The sequence below is a fragment of the Syngnathus acus genome, chromosome 3, assembly GCF_901709675.1.
Source record: "Syngnathus acus chromosome 3, fSynAcu1.2, whole genome shotgun sequence".
Classification (NCBI taxonomy): domain Eukaryota; kingdom Metazoa; phylum Chordata; class Actinopteri; order Syngnathiformes; family Syngnathidae; genus Syngnathus; species Syngnathus acus.
In genome coordinates this window covers 4,731,271-4,746,546 of record NC_051089.1, presented here as the reverse complement: position 1 = coordinate 4,746,546, position 15,276 = coordinate 4,731,271, and the positions used below count along the sequence as shown (strand labels likewise).

Here is a 15,276-nt window from a genome sequence, read left to right as displayed (position 1 = left end):
GACTGTCACCCAGTCTTCCTGGAATCCAGAAGCGGCTATGATTTCCATAATGGCATTATCATGGCGAAGTCGGAGCAGACTGCCGGCCGCTCGTTTTGCTTGACAAGCCACTTGGTTTCTTTATTTATTTTTCCTTCACTCATTCCGAACAAAGGGAAATATTCTACCAGGAATTGAATGGCTTAATCCTCTTTTCACTCTTTCCCAGTAGCTTGAATAGTGACAGATTAACACGCTAGAGGTTTACAAACCCAGCCATTTGAAAATGTAATTGCTGGTGGCGCGCTGCATGCATGCGTTTAAGTTGAGAGTTAATATTAAAGCCTAAAATGAACGCTCGGGTCCGGCAGACTCGCGGCCACGCCGGGTTTTCAGTCACGTACGAAATCAACGAGTCTCTTGCTGTCCCTCGCCGAAAGGTTCGGTTACTGTTCACTTCTGCTAATTATTACAGCCAATCAGAGGGGTTAACGGGGCGGAGCCTGGCCAGACCATGTTCTGGGGCATTTAACAGCTGGCAGGAACGGAGGTGAATGCATTACACACTGCCCTCCGTCCAATAAAAATAAAACACATTGACATGTGAGGTGTACTTAAGAGATAGAGTGGAGCAAAGGGTGGGGGCAAAGGAGGGGGCATGTGATAGAATGATGTCCAAGTGCCACCTAGTGTCAACTTTGGATCTTCTGCGATTGGCTATAAAACTCTAACCAAGCGCATCAGGGTTGGGGCAAGACCAAGTAAGACACAGGGACAGATGGTGGAATTCGAGGATGTGGATAATTAGAAACACAAGTCGGCAGCATTTACTGGTTCATTAACCGAAACGATAGCAAAAATGTAAAGGATTTAACAATACAGTATTTTTAATAGCTGTGCTTATCTTAGTTTGGCTCATAAAGAGGCTGGTGGCTTTCGCAAGATAAGATGGTAAAAGTAATCACAATGAACTTAAGATGATGTACAGATACTGATTGCGACAATTTTAACAAAAAGGGGTGGGGTCAATCCTAAAACTTAACTTCCTTTATGCACAGTGGTCTTTACAATTTGAGTTCAATTTTAAAGTCGGAGAAATTGTGAATTGACGTCAACACCACCATTCTGTTTCTGGACCATTCACACAGGTCGGCAAAGCGCTCTTTGATAGACACCGATAAAGTTCCCCTTTGTGTACCATTCTACATCAATACCGATTCCAGCAATGCAAATCCCTGCTTAAAACGACAATAGTCCGCCGAGTAACACTGGACTGTTTCCTATCAACAAAATTATCAAGATGGCTTTTTTCTGACACATGAAATCAATGCTCTGTTAGGGTGACTGTAAAACCGTTAGGGTGGGGCCCACTGGACCCCCACCCTGGTCATTAGCCCAGGTATAAATCAGACTAGGTCGGTGCCCAAAGGTGAGAGGGATGAGAGTGGAGGTGAGCTTGAAATAATGCTTATGTCACGACGGGTCAGCCCTCCATTATGGACGTTTCAAAAACTATTAATCTTGCTTGTAGTCAGTGGCCTAGAAATAATTACTCCATCTAACCCGTGTAATACAGCATGACCAGCAGTCGGGCCCGGTCAATTTGAGGCAGGATGTGGGTTGAGGGGGGCGGATGGGTGAAAGAAGCCACAAATTACCCAGTCCTGTCTCCAGCTACATAGTGACTGATGTCCCGCTCACTTCGACGGGTGGCCTTTATACACTTGCAACCTGGATTTAGATAGATGCACACACACATGCACTGGATCATGTATCCACAAGCAGAGTCTGTGCACATGTTAATGAATGATCAAATGGCAGGCTCGGAGTGAGAGGAAGACACATTCTTTTTAACTGCTGGGTTCAAAGACATCACAAGCCATAAAACTCAATTGCGCATTTGTTATTGTCAGCAAGAAGAGATGAGTGTTTGGCAACAACAGCCCAAATTGCATTGCTTTAATAAACTGAGCGATCGAGGGAATAACACGGGTATACAGATTGAATGGATCACTATTGGCATTTCAAAAAAATATATGGCTATTGACGTAACTACGTGTGCTCAAAGTTGCCATAAAATATTTTATTCATCAAATAAACCAATCATATGATTGGTTGGTTACGTACATATGGAATTTGATGAAGAGCAACTGGGCATTCTCTCTCATTCATTTCAAGTACATGAAGTTATGATCTCGGCCAAACAACAAATTAATTCCATAGGTCAACGTTCTCCCGTAAAACGAGTAAAGCAGGGAATCGGAAATATTGATATACTCCCATTTTTCTTCCACCATGCTGCTCAACAGTGCCCCCTATCGTTGCTCCCAATTTCCGACAACACCGTCACCCCTGTACTGTACTACCCTTTTTTTTTGCCCCAAATCACGGCAAACACAAGACACAATAAAGACGGCTATTGGAGAAACCCACACCAGTGTGCAGTCAACCCCCATGAGCGTCACAGGAAGTATGTATGGAGTGACATAAATACATGCAGCCCTCCAGTGGCTGTCACAGCTGGCATTGCAGGTGCAAATTTAATTAGTCAAGGTGAAGTCTCCCTTGTTGTCTAAGAAGGAGGGATAAGGACGAGGAAGAAGCGGCGAGAGGGGGGGTGGGCGACTGTAAACACGAGCTATAGCCTAATCAGGTGTCACCGTTGCATTTGATCATCCCGCTAAAACTTGTCACCGATCCCTAGGCAGAGAGTGGGCCGCCACGGGTTGAGAACAAAGGAAAGGAGCTGTCACGGGAGAAACGGGGAGGGTGACGTCGGTGGATGAAGAGTTTGCCCATTAGCCGTCTCTTCCGCTTCCCGCTAGCATCGCCTCGTTTGTTTGCTTCTTCGGCGAGGAGGCTGCCCGCTACCGACTGTGTGCTGTCGCTCACACTTTGAATCATAGTCGAAAAAAATACAAATATATCCCAGCCCGCAACTGCCAGCCACTCGTGCGTCAAACTCCCAAAAGTAGCACACTTCTTTTGTTTACCTCCACGCAACACAATAACAACAAAAAAAACACCATGTACAAAGATACAAGCTGTTTTGTTTTCATCAAGTGCCACTCTTAAGTAGTCTGGTCCTCCTGATGGAGAACCAGGAGAGGCAAACATGCTTTTATTTCATCCTCCCTTCAGGCTACCACACACACGCGAACACACACAAACACAGCTACTGTTTACCTTTCAGTTTTCTGCAACTAATGAATACATTAGCCGATTGAACCACGTGTGAAACACCGGCGAGGCCCAATCGTCTTTGTGACGAGCGCGGCGAGCGAGATTACAGGCTAACAAAAGAGCAGGCAGGGGGAGAGGAATATTTAAAAGCCCAGAGAAGCGATACATAAATTAATTAAAGGACAAAAAAAAAACAAGCAGAGAATTAAAGTTGGAACATCTGTCAGCGACTTAGCTTCCCAACGTAATACCAGTGTTAGAACATTTATACCCTTGAAGTTAATGATCCCCACTTTAATTGACAGTCAAGGAAAAACTCGCAGCAGCAGCATCCTGCAGAGACCACGATAAGAAGAGGGGGGGTGGCTTCCCTCCTCCCAAATATAAAATAAGAAAAAAAAATGTTTAAAGAACCTTGGCACTAATCCCTATTGTCATCCCAGCGTAGCAGAAGGACTTACAAACACTGATAACTCCGCCGAAGCTGACTACTCCGTACCGGTTACGGGGACAGTCAGTCGCTCAGATTAGCCCAATCCTGCCGCGCTGTCACTCATGCGAGACACTAGCCTGTCACCGCGTTTACGTTGAGTCCATCTCATACGTCACAATGCGCGACAAAGACTGCGACAAAGCGGTCCACTCGTCGGTAAGATAACGGGGGAGAACGGTGAGGCGCCGTTGTTGGATTAAGCTCCTGGCGTGCGCCGTCGCTGACACTCTCATCAACAAGTAGAACAACTATTAAACGTCGACGGATGCGGCTCCCACTTAGTGTCGGATGAAATATACGTGTAAAACTTTGTTGTTGCGGGGGAGAGGAGCATTGGTAAAAAAAAAGAAACTGACTAAACTCAAGCAGAACTGCTTGCTTGCAGACACATTCACAGAAAATGGCCTATAAAAACAGATTGACTTCATTTCACAATTGATGAGTAAGTAGACACTCCAGAGATCCAGTCCTCAGTGTACAAGCAATTAAAAAGTCAATATTCATAACATAAAGCAACTAATTTCAGGAGGCTAGGCCGCCAGAGTGCTACAGCGACTCCTCTTCAAAAAGTTCCGTGACAAACCAAATATGGTGCCCTCTACATAAACGGGGCTGACACAAGCATGACACAGGGGTTGACGAGTGAACCCTTACCACACACACACGCATGCACACACAAACACACACAAATTGGCCATACTTGTGTTTCTCTTCTCTCTCCAACCAGCTGGAGACAAGCCTCAATTCAGAAGCGCTTGAACCAGGCAAGTGGATGTGACCCGTTTGCCCCCCTCTCAAGTCAGCCTCATCTGAATAAACAGAACCCAAGAAAAAGAATCTGCCTCTATTATAACAGGGAGGGGGAGAAAGGGAGGGGAACTCATCGTTTATGCACGTTTGATCAAGTGCTTGACAGCGCCGGTGGACGGAATTACGGACGGTTGAGCAAAATAAAAAAAACTTGTGGGTGTTTTGTGTCTATGTGAGGTCGGGCTGACAGTGTTGGCGCCTCGCCGGGTGCACCAAACCACACAGAGAGCGCCCCCGGCCGCCCACCAGCCAACCTTAGCGGCCCATCACTCAGGACGGGCCGAGGGAAGTGCCATGAAAGGAGGTCAGGCAAAGAGAAGGAGGAGGAAGAAGTAAGGCGGGGGTGGTCAGAGGGTTAAGTGTAGAGAAGACAGCGATGAAAGGCAACTGTCATGCACCAGTGCTCACCCAGGAGCACCTGTCTCAAGAAGAACATGCAAAGCGTGCCGGTCAAGTCCTGACAACCCCCCCGCTTTCTCTCTCACGCTCATACACACGCACGCAAGCTCAAAGAGAAGGGCCAATCCGATGCTCCGCCATTGGAAAGGCAGCACCTTTCTTTGACAGCGTGCCAGTCAAGTTGTCACCAGCTCCTGCGCATATGCAAGGAGAACTTAAGCTGATGAAGGGGAAAAGAAAAAAAAAAAAACATACAGTGGGCAAGTCGAGATGAAGAATTACTCAGACATGCAACGAGATCGACTGAATGGAGAAGGAAGGGACTTTCTAAAATGCTGAAAAGGAGAAAAGGAAAATTTAAAGAAACAGGCTAATATTTAAGAATCATAAGTAATATTTTAACATTCCAACTAAAAAAAGAAGTTAGCCGCTCTTAATGTTAATGACAAATTAAAAATGTGATTTGCGTCAGGTATTAGAAACAAGTTAGCCTTAGAAGGTTAGCTAAATAGAGCTATTGTAGCTAGCTAGCGAGAATGTTTGTTTTTCCTTATTTAAAATTCATCTATCACAGAGAGCGAAACCCTTTCAAAGCGGACTTGTAGCGAAAGGCAAACTTCACCTCGTCTATCACAGTGCTCCTTATTGGCTTTTAAACAAGTACACGCTAAGCTAATTCTACCGATGAACCAGGCCTCAACTAAGAAACATGCCCAGAATTACATCTGGGACGAGTCTAACGTCAGGTATTTTAATAGGCTTTCAATGCTCACGTTTATGGACGACAGGTTATGATGTACAAATTAACAGTTCCTATTTACGCAGCCTCGTGAACATGAACTCCTGCGGCGTTTGACAATCAAGGTCTCGGGTTTTTCATTAAAACCACATGTCGGGCATCTCCGTAGCAGTGTGGATTTTATTGGAAAGGTGAGTCATTAGAAAGGAAAATAACGGTGAAAGTAAGAGGGTGTCTTTGCTAACACATGCGGTTTTTGAATGAGCTTTGGTCCAACGGTAAATATAGACGGAGAATGACGCATTGGAAGATCCGTCCAAACACACGGCTCGCAATTACGTACGTATGTCAAAACTGCGGCGTCAGATTGGCACACCAACAGAAATGGAAAGTAACGTCTGAGGAGGATCATAGCCTCGGAGAGCTAATGAACCCCCCGGAGGCTCTTGCCTCTTTGTAGGAGGTGAGCGGGTCACTTCCATGTTTATTCAGCAGCGGCCCAATGAGCCACCGCCATCTATTGATTGGACTGATTATTCAGTGTCTCTGCGGTGATGGGACACGCGCATGACAGATGAACCCCGACGCCGGCGGGTCACGTTGGACGTAATCTCATTGAACGTGACTGCTGATCTGGTCGGCCGGTTTGCCGGAGCCCCGTCGCCGCCTTGTTTGCCAACACTCTGACATGTGTGGCTAATGTCTCAACACCATTAGGAGGTGCTCGGCAGGGGCTGTCAGACACAAAAGCTGTCAAGGGCTGTTTAGATAATCGGACTGACTGCTGCTTTGGGAGGAAACCATCCGGGAGGTGAAGGTACACTATGCACATGACTGCTTCTTCGTAAGGTTTAACACATAGTTTGCCGTAATTCAGGGAAGAAATTTAGTAAGAGACGTCTCGTTCTTCAGCAGCTCCAGAATTCTACAAAATACTGCAATATGCGAATAAAATGTAAAAATAAAGTCATACTAAAGAAAATGTAAAATTTTAGTATGACTGTACATCATGCATTTCCTTGACACTGAAAAAAATAAAAAAATGGGATTTTAGCACATTCAGAGCTCTCCCATTCCAATCAAATTATTGTTTAAAAATCAAGAGTTGATCAAGTGAATGTAGTCAAACGCTGTCTGGAGTTTACATCCCGGCTATGCGAAATCACTGCTGGCAGATGCCACTTTGATTTACTGTGACATCTCACCAAGGCAAAACCACTCCAAACAACAAAAAACCCTGCACAGGGGTATCTGATTTTCCATTTAAGAGTGTAGTTTGATCACAGAGCCTCAAAAGCACATATGGGAGACGGTGGCAGAGCGTCTTCACAAGACAATGCAGATGGGCCTTTAAAAGCTGATTATTATCTCTCCAGATGCAAACCAAATGTAGTCATCACGAAACCTTTGAAATGTTACGCATCCAACATGGAGAAGCTGCATTAAAAGGAAAAGGGGGGGGGGGAAGTGGCAGGAGATGAGGGAACGTCGTGCATGATTTCCCACGTCGAGCACGAGAAGCTATTCCTGACCCTTTATAGTTGATAACAGGAAGTCATCGGCGGCGACTCATCACACGCCTCATAAACGCCAACTTAGTGGCTCCTTTTATTCTCTGGAATTGTCTCACGTATTTCTAAATGTCACGATGATCCCCGCCTCCATTGCCGCTTACGACTGATTAGCACGACCTGACAAAAGATATGACGACCTTACACCCAACGACAAAATGCCGTCCTGGTTTTAGTGGTGGCGGCGAAATGACACCCGCCAGGCTTGACTAATCAACTCGATCTGTTAACTTCTGTCGCAAAAAAAAAGGATCAAACTGAGCAGGACAAGGTAAAAATCACGTTGCGGGAAACATGAGCTGCAGACTAATCAACGCTCACCGATCAATGAAAGACCCGAGGGCTCGGGCTTGCGCTATATTATATCACCAAAACTTCATATTCATTCATTGATTTTACTTTTCAGAATAGTATATCATTGAACTCCAATGGGGCGACGGGGGAAATAGAAGCTGGGGGGCCTAGGGAATGAGGGGGGGGGGGTCTGAGGTCAACCCTCGTATGGACGGATGTTTGCACAATATTGATGGCTCGCGCTGAAAGAAATGACTGAATATCTAGATCAATAACTCTGGGTTGTTGCAGATGGAAAACTATAAATACATCTTTATGACTCGTGGAGTGGCTCCAGCCAACAGGGGCTAAATGCCCCCCTTAAGCTAAAGCCTTTGATTAGCCGAGGCCAAAGGTGCGAGGAGGGCTCCGCCGATGTGAGGATGCCACGCTTCCTAATGCACACTGGGGCCTTGTAAAGGAGCCAAGGATATGACGGGTCGCAGACCCCGGGCTTCTGACCTGACCCTTCTTTTCATTTGTAATGACGATGGGCTACACCATTGGCTGCCTTGTTACCATTATAAATCCCACACAATTGTCCATTTTCCCTTAAAAATGGATACATTCAGAATTGAAACTGAATCTAAGGCTTCACCCACACTTGTCAAGTGTGGTGCGGGTAAAACAAAACGATTGACTTGGCAACCGGTCCAATGGGTCGCTGACGTAATTAGACTCAAGAAGTAGTCCAGAACCAGAATTTCTTTTGTCCAAAGATTGATTCCAGATCACTGTGACTCTAATCAGTATAAGCAGCGGTTTGTTTAAAACAAATTCTTTGATTGACTGCCGACTGATCCGGAATGTCGTCCGTCTTTTTTCCACATCTCGACTCCAGAGAGTGAAGGTAGAAAAATGGACAGTTGGATAACTCTGATGCCACTTCTCTGCTGAGGTCATTTGCAAGCGGTCTGACACCTCTTTCAAATGTTGGTTCTGGTTCATTGTTCGGTGTGCACAGACCAAACAGATTGCACAGACACGGACCCACACAGGACAACGGTTAGGAGTTTTTAGTAGTCAAAGTAATTTTGATACTAGAGGTATCAAAATTAACCGATCAATCGACAACAAAGCGACGATCAAATTAATCTCGCTGTATTTTAATAATCGAGGAATCGTTTGGAGACATTTTAACCGAAGTACAAGTGTGAGTCTAGAAACATCACAGTTTCAGCCACAGGAAGTGGCATTATAGATGCAAAGCACTTTGTAATCAAGGCTAACTGAAGAGCTGGTGCAAAGCAGCCACCCTCATCCTTATTTACAGCACAATTAGTGAGAACAACACCCAACCTCGCAGCTTCCACGGGTCCACAGCAGCCAACGGGGCCATAAAGAGGGGGAGGAAGCACATCATTGCCTACTCCTTAATTAAATGAAAGCTGTTAGCTTCATTTGCTTGCCTTTCTTTTTATTTTTATTTTTTTTTGGGGGGGGGGAAGATAATTGAACTGGCCGGCCCACCGCCCGCCAAAGACCTCCCAAACCACCATCCCCGTTTGGCCCTAAATCAAGACTGGATAAATAGCCCAGTGGGTCCCCTGCTGGACTCCCGGCGGCAAGGCCAGAGCGGGGCATAACGGCGGATCGACACCTTGCAGGCGATAAGTAATTCAGTGGAGGATTAGCAGCATGATAGCCTGATCAATACTGTGTGCTCAGGGCCATTAGGAATGCAGCGAGGAAACGACCCCCTCCGGTAATAAAGTAGGGCATCAAGGTTCTCCTTCATTTGCCAGCTCCATTAGTGTAATGGTATCATTATCTGGCACGGCCGTATTTTTCGGGAGGCCTGGCTTTTCCACCGCTCAACCGGTGGGGGTCCGATGAAGCCCCCCGTGTCGAAGGGTTCCCCTTTTTGCCATTGCACAAAAAGCCGGGGTGTAAATCTAGCGCTGTTGGGAGCTTATGCGCTACCCTGTTTTATGTCACCATCCCACACTATTTCTCCATTACAGGCTCATTAATAGAGTGAGCAAGATGGAGGGGAAAAATGGTGGACAGAGAGGCAAAAAAGTGCCGATTGTGCCGAATCAGACTCCCCTCCCACCCCACCTCTTGCTAAAACACCACGTCCGACATGACAGGATGTCAGCATTAGTCGCCGTAAATCGTTCGCTTTACACTAATTCACCGGCTAGCGTTTTGCACGCGGTGAGAATTGATTAACCGTGTCCGGGACGCGCGGCCACGTAATCAGCTTTTACCTCTCTAGTTGTTAATTTAGCAGAAGTGCCGAGGGAAGCACAAACCATTTTAATGAGCGTTCGGTAACTGAAAAAAAAAAAAGAAAAGGAAAGCTAAACAGGCTGCCGCAAACCCAAGCAAACCAATGAGGCTGATCTAAGCAGAGAGCCGGGCTGAGGACCAGACCTCGGAACATCTGGTGACCCTGTGCGATCATTACTTAGCCTGCTGCTCACGCACGTACATGCACACACTTCCTGTTTGGACACCGCACATTACGCTGGTCATCAAGGGCCCGAATGGCAACTAGCATTTAACAAAAAAAAATGACATTACATCGGGTTAAGGATTGGAGGTCAAACCTCTTTATCTCCATCTTGACAATAATGATGAAACACGAAATAAGTAAATATTCACCATGCAACTACATGGGCAATACGTTTGTATGTACAATAAAGATAAAGTATCATTTATCAAGTCCTACTTAATTCAAATGTCAAACAAAAACGCTAACTTAGAAAAGTTAGTTTCTGTAGTTCCTTCAAAGTGACGCACTGCTACGGCTATTGTACAGATTCACTCAACACAAATTTGTTTCTTATGTAATTTTCTAATTTTGATTTTAATTTTTTAATTAATTTAAATTTTTGGAGTGTGTATTACCTGCAAACGGTAAAATGTTCAACAATATTTAACTGTGTGTAGTAGAACTAACTTTCTACACTTTCTACAATAATATATCGATAAACAGTATTTAACTCTGTGTATAGTAGAACTAACTTTTTACACTTCCTACTATAATATATCAATATGTGTATTTAATAAAATGTGTTTAATAAGAGTTGAGACCACTGCCAAACAAGCACCACAGCAACATGCTAACCAAGGCTAATGCTAGCAAACGTCTCTTGCCCATTCCAAAGTCCATCCATTCATTCTCAGAGCAATAATGACAAGGAATTCATTGTAGTTATTATGTAAATCAGGCTCGCTGTTACATCACAATTCAGCAAAAGTCAGAATGCGTTGCTTACAGATACACTTCCAGAAATAGACAGCTGACAAAACACAAACGTGGTTGCTTAACTTCACATTTGATGCGCACAGGAAGACCAGAGACGCAACTTCCATGCAACATTTAAAGCCAATTTTCCTTGAAGGATTTTCACACAGCCTATAAATGAGTCTAAAAAATTGGACCTGTCAAATTAAATATTGAACGCACAGCAGCCATGACTTGCAAACATTTTCAAAGTCGCTGATAAAAATGTAGACGGGATGTCTAGTCTGGTGGGATTTTCTATCATTGTGTGTTTGTTCCCAAACTCACAATGCCAACAGGGGCCACGGTAGTGCATACTTCACAGTGGAAAGAATACACACGGCAACCACAATATCCAACTTATTAAATATCATCCTGCCCGATAGAGAATACACTCGAGGAGAAAAGACAGGAAGCGAAGCCACAAGGTCTGCCTGAGGGCCAGCTGGAACCAGTTCTGGCTCTGACACTGACGGCTCATCTGGCCACCAGTGGCTTTTTTTTGGTGAAAACAGGAGGAAGCGCATCCTACATAGTTTTCACAATCCAAACACATGCGGGTAGAGACAAAGAGTCTCGTCTGAAGATAAGAGACAATATAGACTATTAATGGCTATTGTTACTTTTGTGTCTCATCTCATGAAACCACAAAGTTACTGCTTATGAAATGAGTACAAACAAACACTAGAAGCAGTTGGTCCTAAACGTTTATTATAATAAGAGCTATATTCATTTATTCCTGTCTAAAAATCACTCTCGCAGATGGTGCTTAAGCAAAATGAAGCCGTCAACGATTAGTCTTTGCATCAACGGCACATGTGGGCAGCTGTCATCAAGCATATGGGCTTTTCTGAGGTGAACAAGGTAGCTACAGCTACTCAGGTCCAAGTGGGGGGTGTCAAAAGTCAAACTTTTTCTTGAGATTTTTTTTGCTGACTTAAGTACACTTCTGCACTTTTCTGCAAAAGGTAACCACAACATCTGTTTTGATTAAGTTACATTCATGAAGCACACATCATAGCAAATGGTATTGCTCACTGCTTGAATGAGTTCTCTTTTAATAAAGATAATTTTGAAAATTATTCACTATCACCCTCTACTGCAGGGCCAACACCAAATGCTCCTTTTGCTACCATGACTGTGTGATGTCAAAAATCAGAAATAAAATCATACATGTATTAAGGGGCCAAACGTGTTTAATGCAATAAACCACAACTCACCTGGCCTCCCTCTCCTCTCGGGTCAATGCCGAGCCACCTTTCATTTTACTTGTTGCTTTTGTTCTCAAATCACCTTGGTCATTCTGCACACTTACTTTTATGCATTATAACAATTTCTCTGGCTGTTTTCTGTCCCCTGTTTCTGTTTTAATGCCAATTTGTCTGCAGCTGACTTAGGTTGGTGTCACATTTCTCCCCCTAAAGGTGGATGAGGGAGGAGGCGGATGAAGGATGTTGCACGCCAGCGTCGTTTAGCTTGATATTCTAAAGAGACGCGTTTGAACGCGGCGCGTTGTGCTGGCTCGTGATGATGGTCGTTGCGTGTGAGGGTCGTCAAGTAGAGTGGGGGAAAAAAAGCAATAAAAAAAAAAAAAAAGCACAGAGGCAAGGTGAGGTATGCGCTGGCCCCTGCGTCTCGCAAGCCTCCACAAAGCAGCAAGTTGCGTCACATTCGGAGCGTTAGACATTAATCGAGCGTGCAGCCGTGAGAAATGTGCCGGACACGATGGAGATTAAACGCTATCAGTACCTTTCTTCTCTTCTCCCCCTCACTGTCACCCGATCTTTTCATGTTCCTGGAGTTGTGTTGACGCTGTCAGAGTTCGCGTGCGAGGATACGCTGGTTCTTGTAGTGCGTCAGGGCTTACGTTTGCGTCAATTATCAGCTTTCTTAAAATGCCACAAGCGTCAGTCTTGCCTGGTTATTTTTGGTTTGTGTGCTGCTGTTAACGTTTGTTGAGATATTATTGCTTTTGTGCAGGATTTTGCAAAAAAGAGGCAAAAGCGCAAGAAAGACAACTTCAAGTCCCAGAATGCATTGGTGCTTAAGGCGGAAGTATTTTCGGCACATTCCCGATGATGCTCAACGCTCATCACCTGCGAGAGCGCAGGTGAAAATCCACTAACAATAGAAAATAAAAAATAAAAAAACACGCTGACCAACATCCTTACTAAGCTGACATTTCACTTAATGCACCTAATAAATATTATTAAAATGTATTAAAGTAAAATACGCATGATGATGGGGAATAGGGTATTAATTTTAAATGTATTATTCATAATAATAGTACAGTAGTAGTAGTGGTTTTCAATATGAAATTAATTAAATTTGCGTTTATAATGATAGACACATCATTAAATGATTATGGCACAATTTCATAGTGGATAGCACATCTGCCTCATAGTACTAATTTTGATGGTTCAAATCCAGGACCACCACAAATGTTCACGAAAAAACACCATAGTTATTGTACTTTTTCTTTTTTTCATCAATTGAGCTTTGCTAAAATAACATACAACTCAGTCAGAAACACTATAATGTGTGTTTGAAATTTCCCCACTGAAAATATTAAAAATACAAATTAATTCTTCATTCCTTCTATAATCATATTTTTATAGTTGAATAAAACCTTTGCTTCGGGTCTCTAGGATTAACCTGCAAAAAGCTTCTTCTCATGCGAAGATACTCAGCAAAGAAAAAAAACTTTGTAAATGTCAAGTATTGTGTCTCAACACCTATATTGTAGTACATATTGGATGAAATTGCAAGTCCTGTCAACTTTATTTAAAATTTTGCATGCATTTCCAATCCAGTTGATGTTTCTCTAACCACATCAAGCCTTTTGTGGCACACACTATATGACTGCTCTGGAGCACGCACCCTTTGAGAGGTCATTCAACTGACTTCATACATGTTTTAAATAGCCCCGAAACATGCCCTGTGAATTGTTCCTGTTGCAGCACATGTGAAATCCATAAGCGAGATAAAGTGGGGTCTGAACCACCTGCTACGTATTACCTACCATAATGCACTTTGATCAGTGTCTTCATTAGGTCGCTTTGTAATCTCTCTTTTTGTATGACTGGAGCTGGCCAAAGCGAGCAGGGGGTACCGCGTTGATGCAATCCACATGTTTCTTTCACCTGTCTAGTAAAACACTCAAAGAGCTCTCAAGGATGTCCGACATGCCTTCACTGATAAAACAAAAGCAAGGGTTCTTTTGATTCCAATTTATAACCCACATTTCCTCCTCTCTTTCATAAAGCAATTGAGTCCTAGGTAACAAAGAGCAAACAGAATTTTTTTTAAATTATTATTTTTAATATATTTTAAATATATTATTTTTATTTTTATATATATATATATATATATATATGCTCTTGGTGTTGAAAAATTGTACGAGGATCACCACTGCCCCGTTTTGGCTGAATGGTCTTGCATGCACTGTGGGCCATAAAATTATTTGAGTATACGTACTGTATATAAAACGTTCATTTTGTGTAGACCAGGCCCCAGTGACTGAGGTTTACGGATTTATTTCTGAGCCTCGTCTAAAGGAATTGCTTTGATCATAATTTGGGTGAATTGCTTTAAGAAATGTATTCGTCTCATTTGTAATAGTGCAAATTCCATTTGACATTTGGGGAAAACACGATAATAGGTTTTTATTAATGAAAACATGGATTAAAGGCTTGTAGTTATCAGGTTAGGGGTATAGCAGCCATGATTGTTAGCATGCTCTATGACAGAAATAGATTAATAATATACATATACACTTCACTGTGTTATAGTAGAATACATCAGGAAGTCATTCTGTCCACAGGTGAACTTGTTGAGCTAGCAGCGCTTGCTTTGAAATTGATTTTGTTTTAGCGTTTTTTAGCGTTCTTTAGCGAAATACACTCCCGTTCAAAAGTTTGGGCTCACAAAATTGTTTGGGTGACCCCAAACTTTTGAACGGTAGTGTATATATTTATTTAGATAATTATTTATAGATTATATATATAATCTTCTGTGTAAAAAATCTTATAATATATATGTATACTTATATTCATAGATTATATATAATCTTATACAAATATAAGATATAATTTATAATATTTAATTCATAATATTTTATTATAATAATATTTACACTACCGTTCAAAAGTTTGGGGTCACCCAAACAATTTTGTGACCCCAAACTTTTGAACGGTAGTGTACGTATATAGTTGATTTAGTTAGGCTAGCATAAATTAAGCTAACCTACATTTTAAGCAGGACATAGTATCTGAGGCCTGCTACTGTTTTCTTTGTAAGTACTTTTGAAAAAGTGAGGCTAGCATGTTGTTAACACACATTTGGTACCTACAAGCTGGACCGACTGTACTGTTCAGTATAAATGGCGCAAACCCCAAAGAAGCAGTAGCTTTGGAAAATCTAAATTGATGACTTTTTATTATTGTATGAAGCCATGGGCAAGTCTGCTGCTTTTAATGATGCAAGGTTAAGGGACAAAGCTAAGCTAACCAACATCTGGCGGTGCATTAGTGAC

General features: G+C 43.1%; 1 protein-coding gene across 1 annotated transcript in view; it reads right to left on the bottom strand.

Moving 5' to 3' along the window:
* Positions 1–12,580, bottom strand: part of fto (FTO alpha-ketoglutarate dependent dioxygenase) — a 97,981-nt gene extending 85,401 nt beyond the window's left edge. Inside the window, exon 1 of the mRNA XM_037247346.1 lies at positions 12,492–12,580. Within this exon, the coding sequence (XP_037103241.1) occupies positions 12,492–12,533 (42 nt within the window). The 5' untranslated portion in view covers positions 12,534–12,580. The remainder of the gene's footprint in view (positions 1–12,491) is intronic.
* Positions 12,581–15,276: the final 2,696 nt, after the last annotated feature.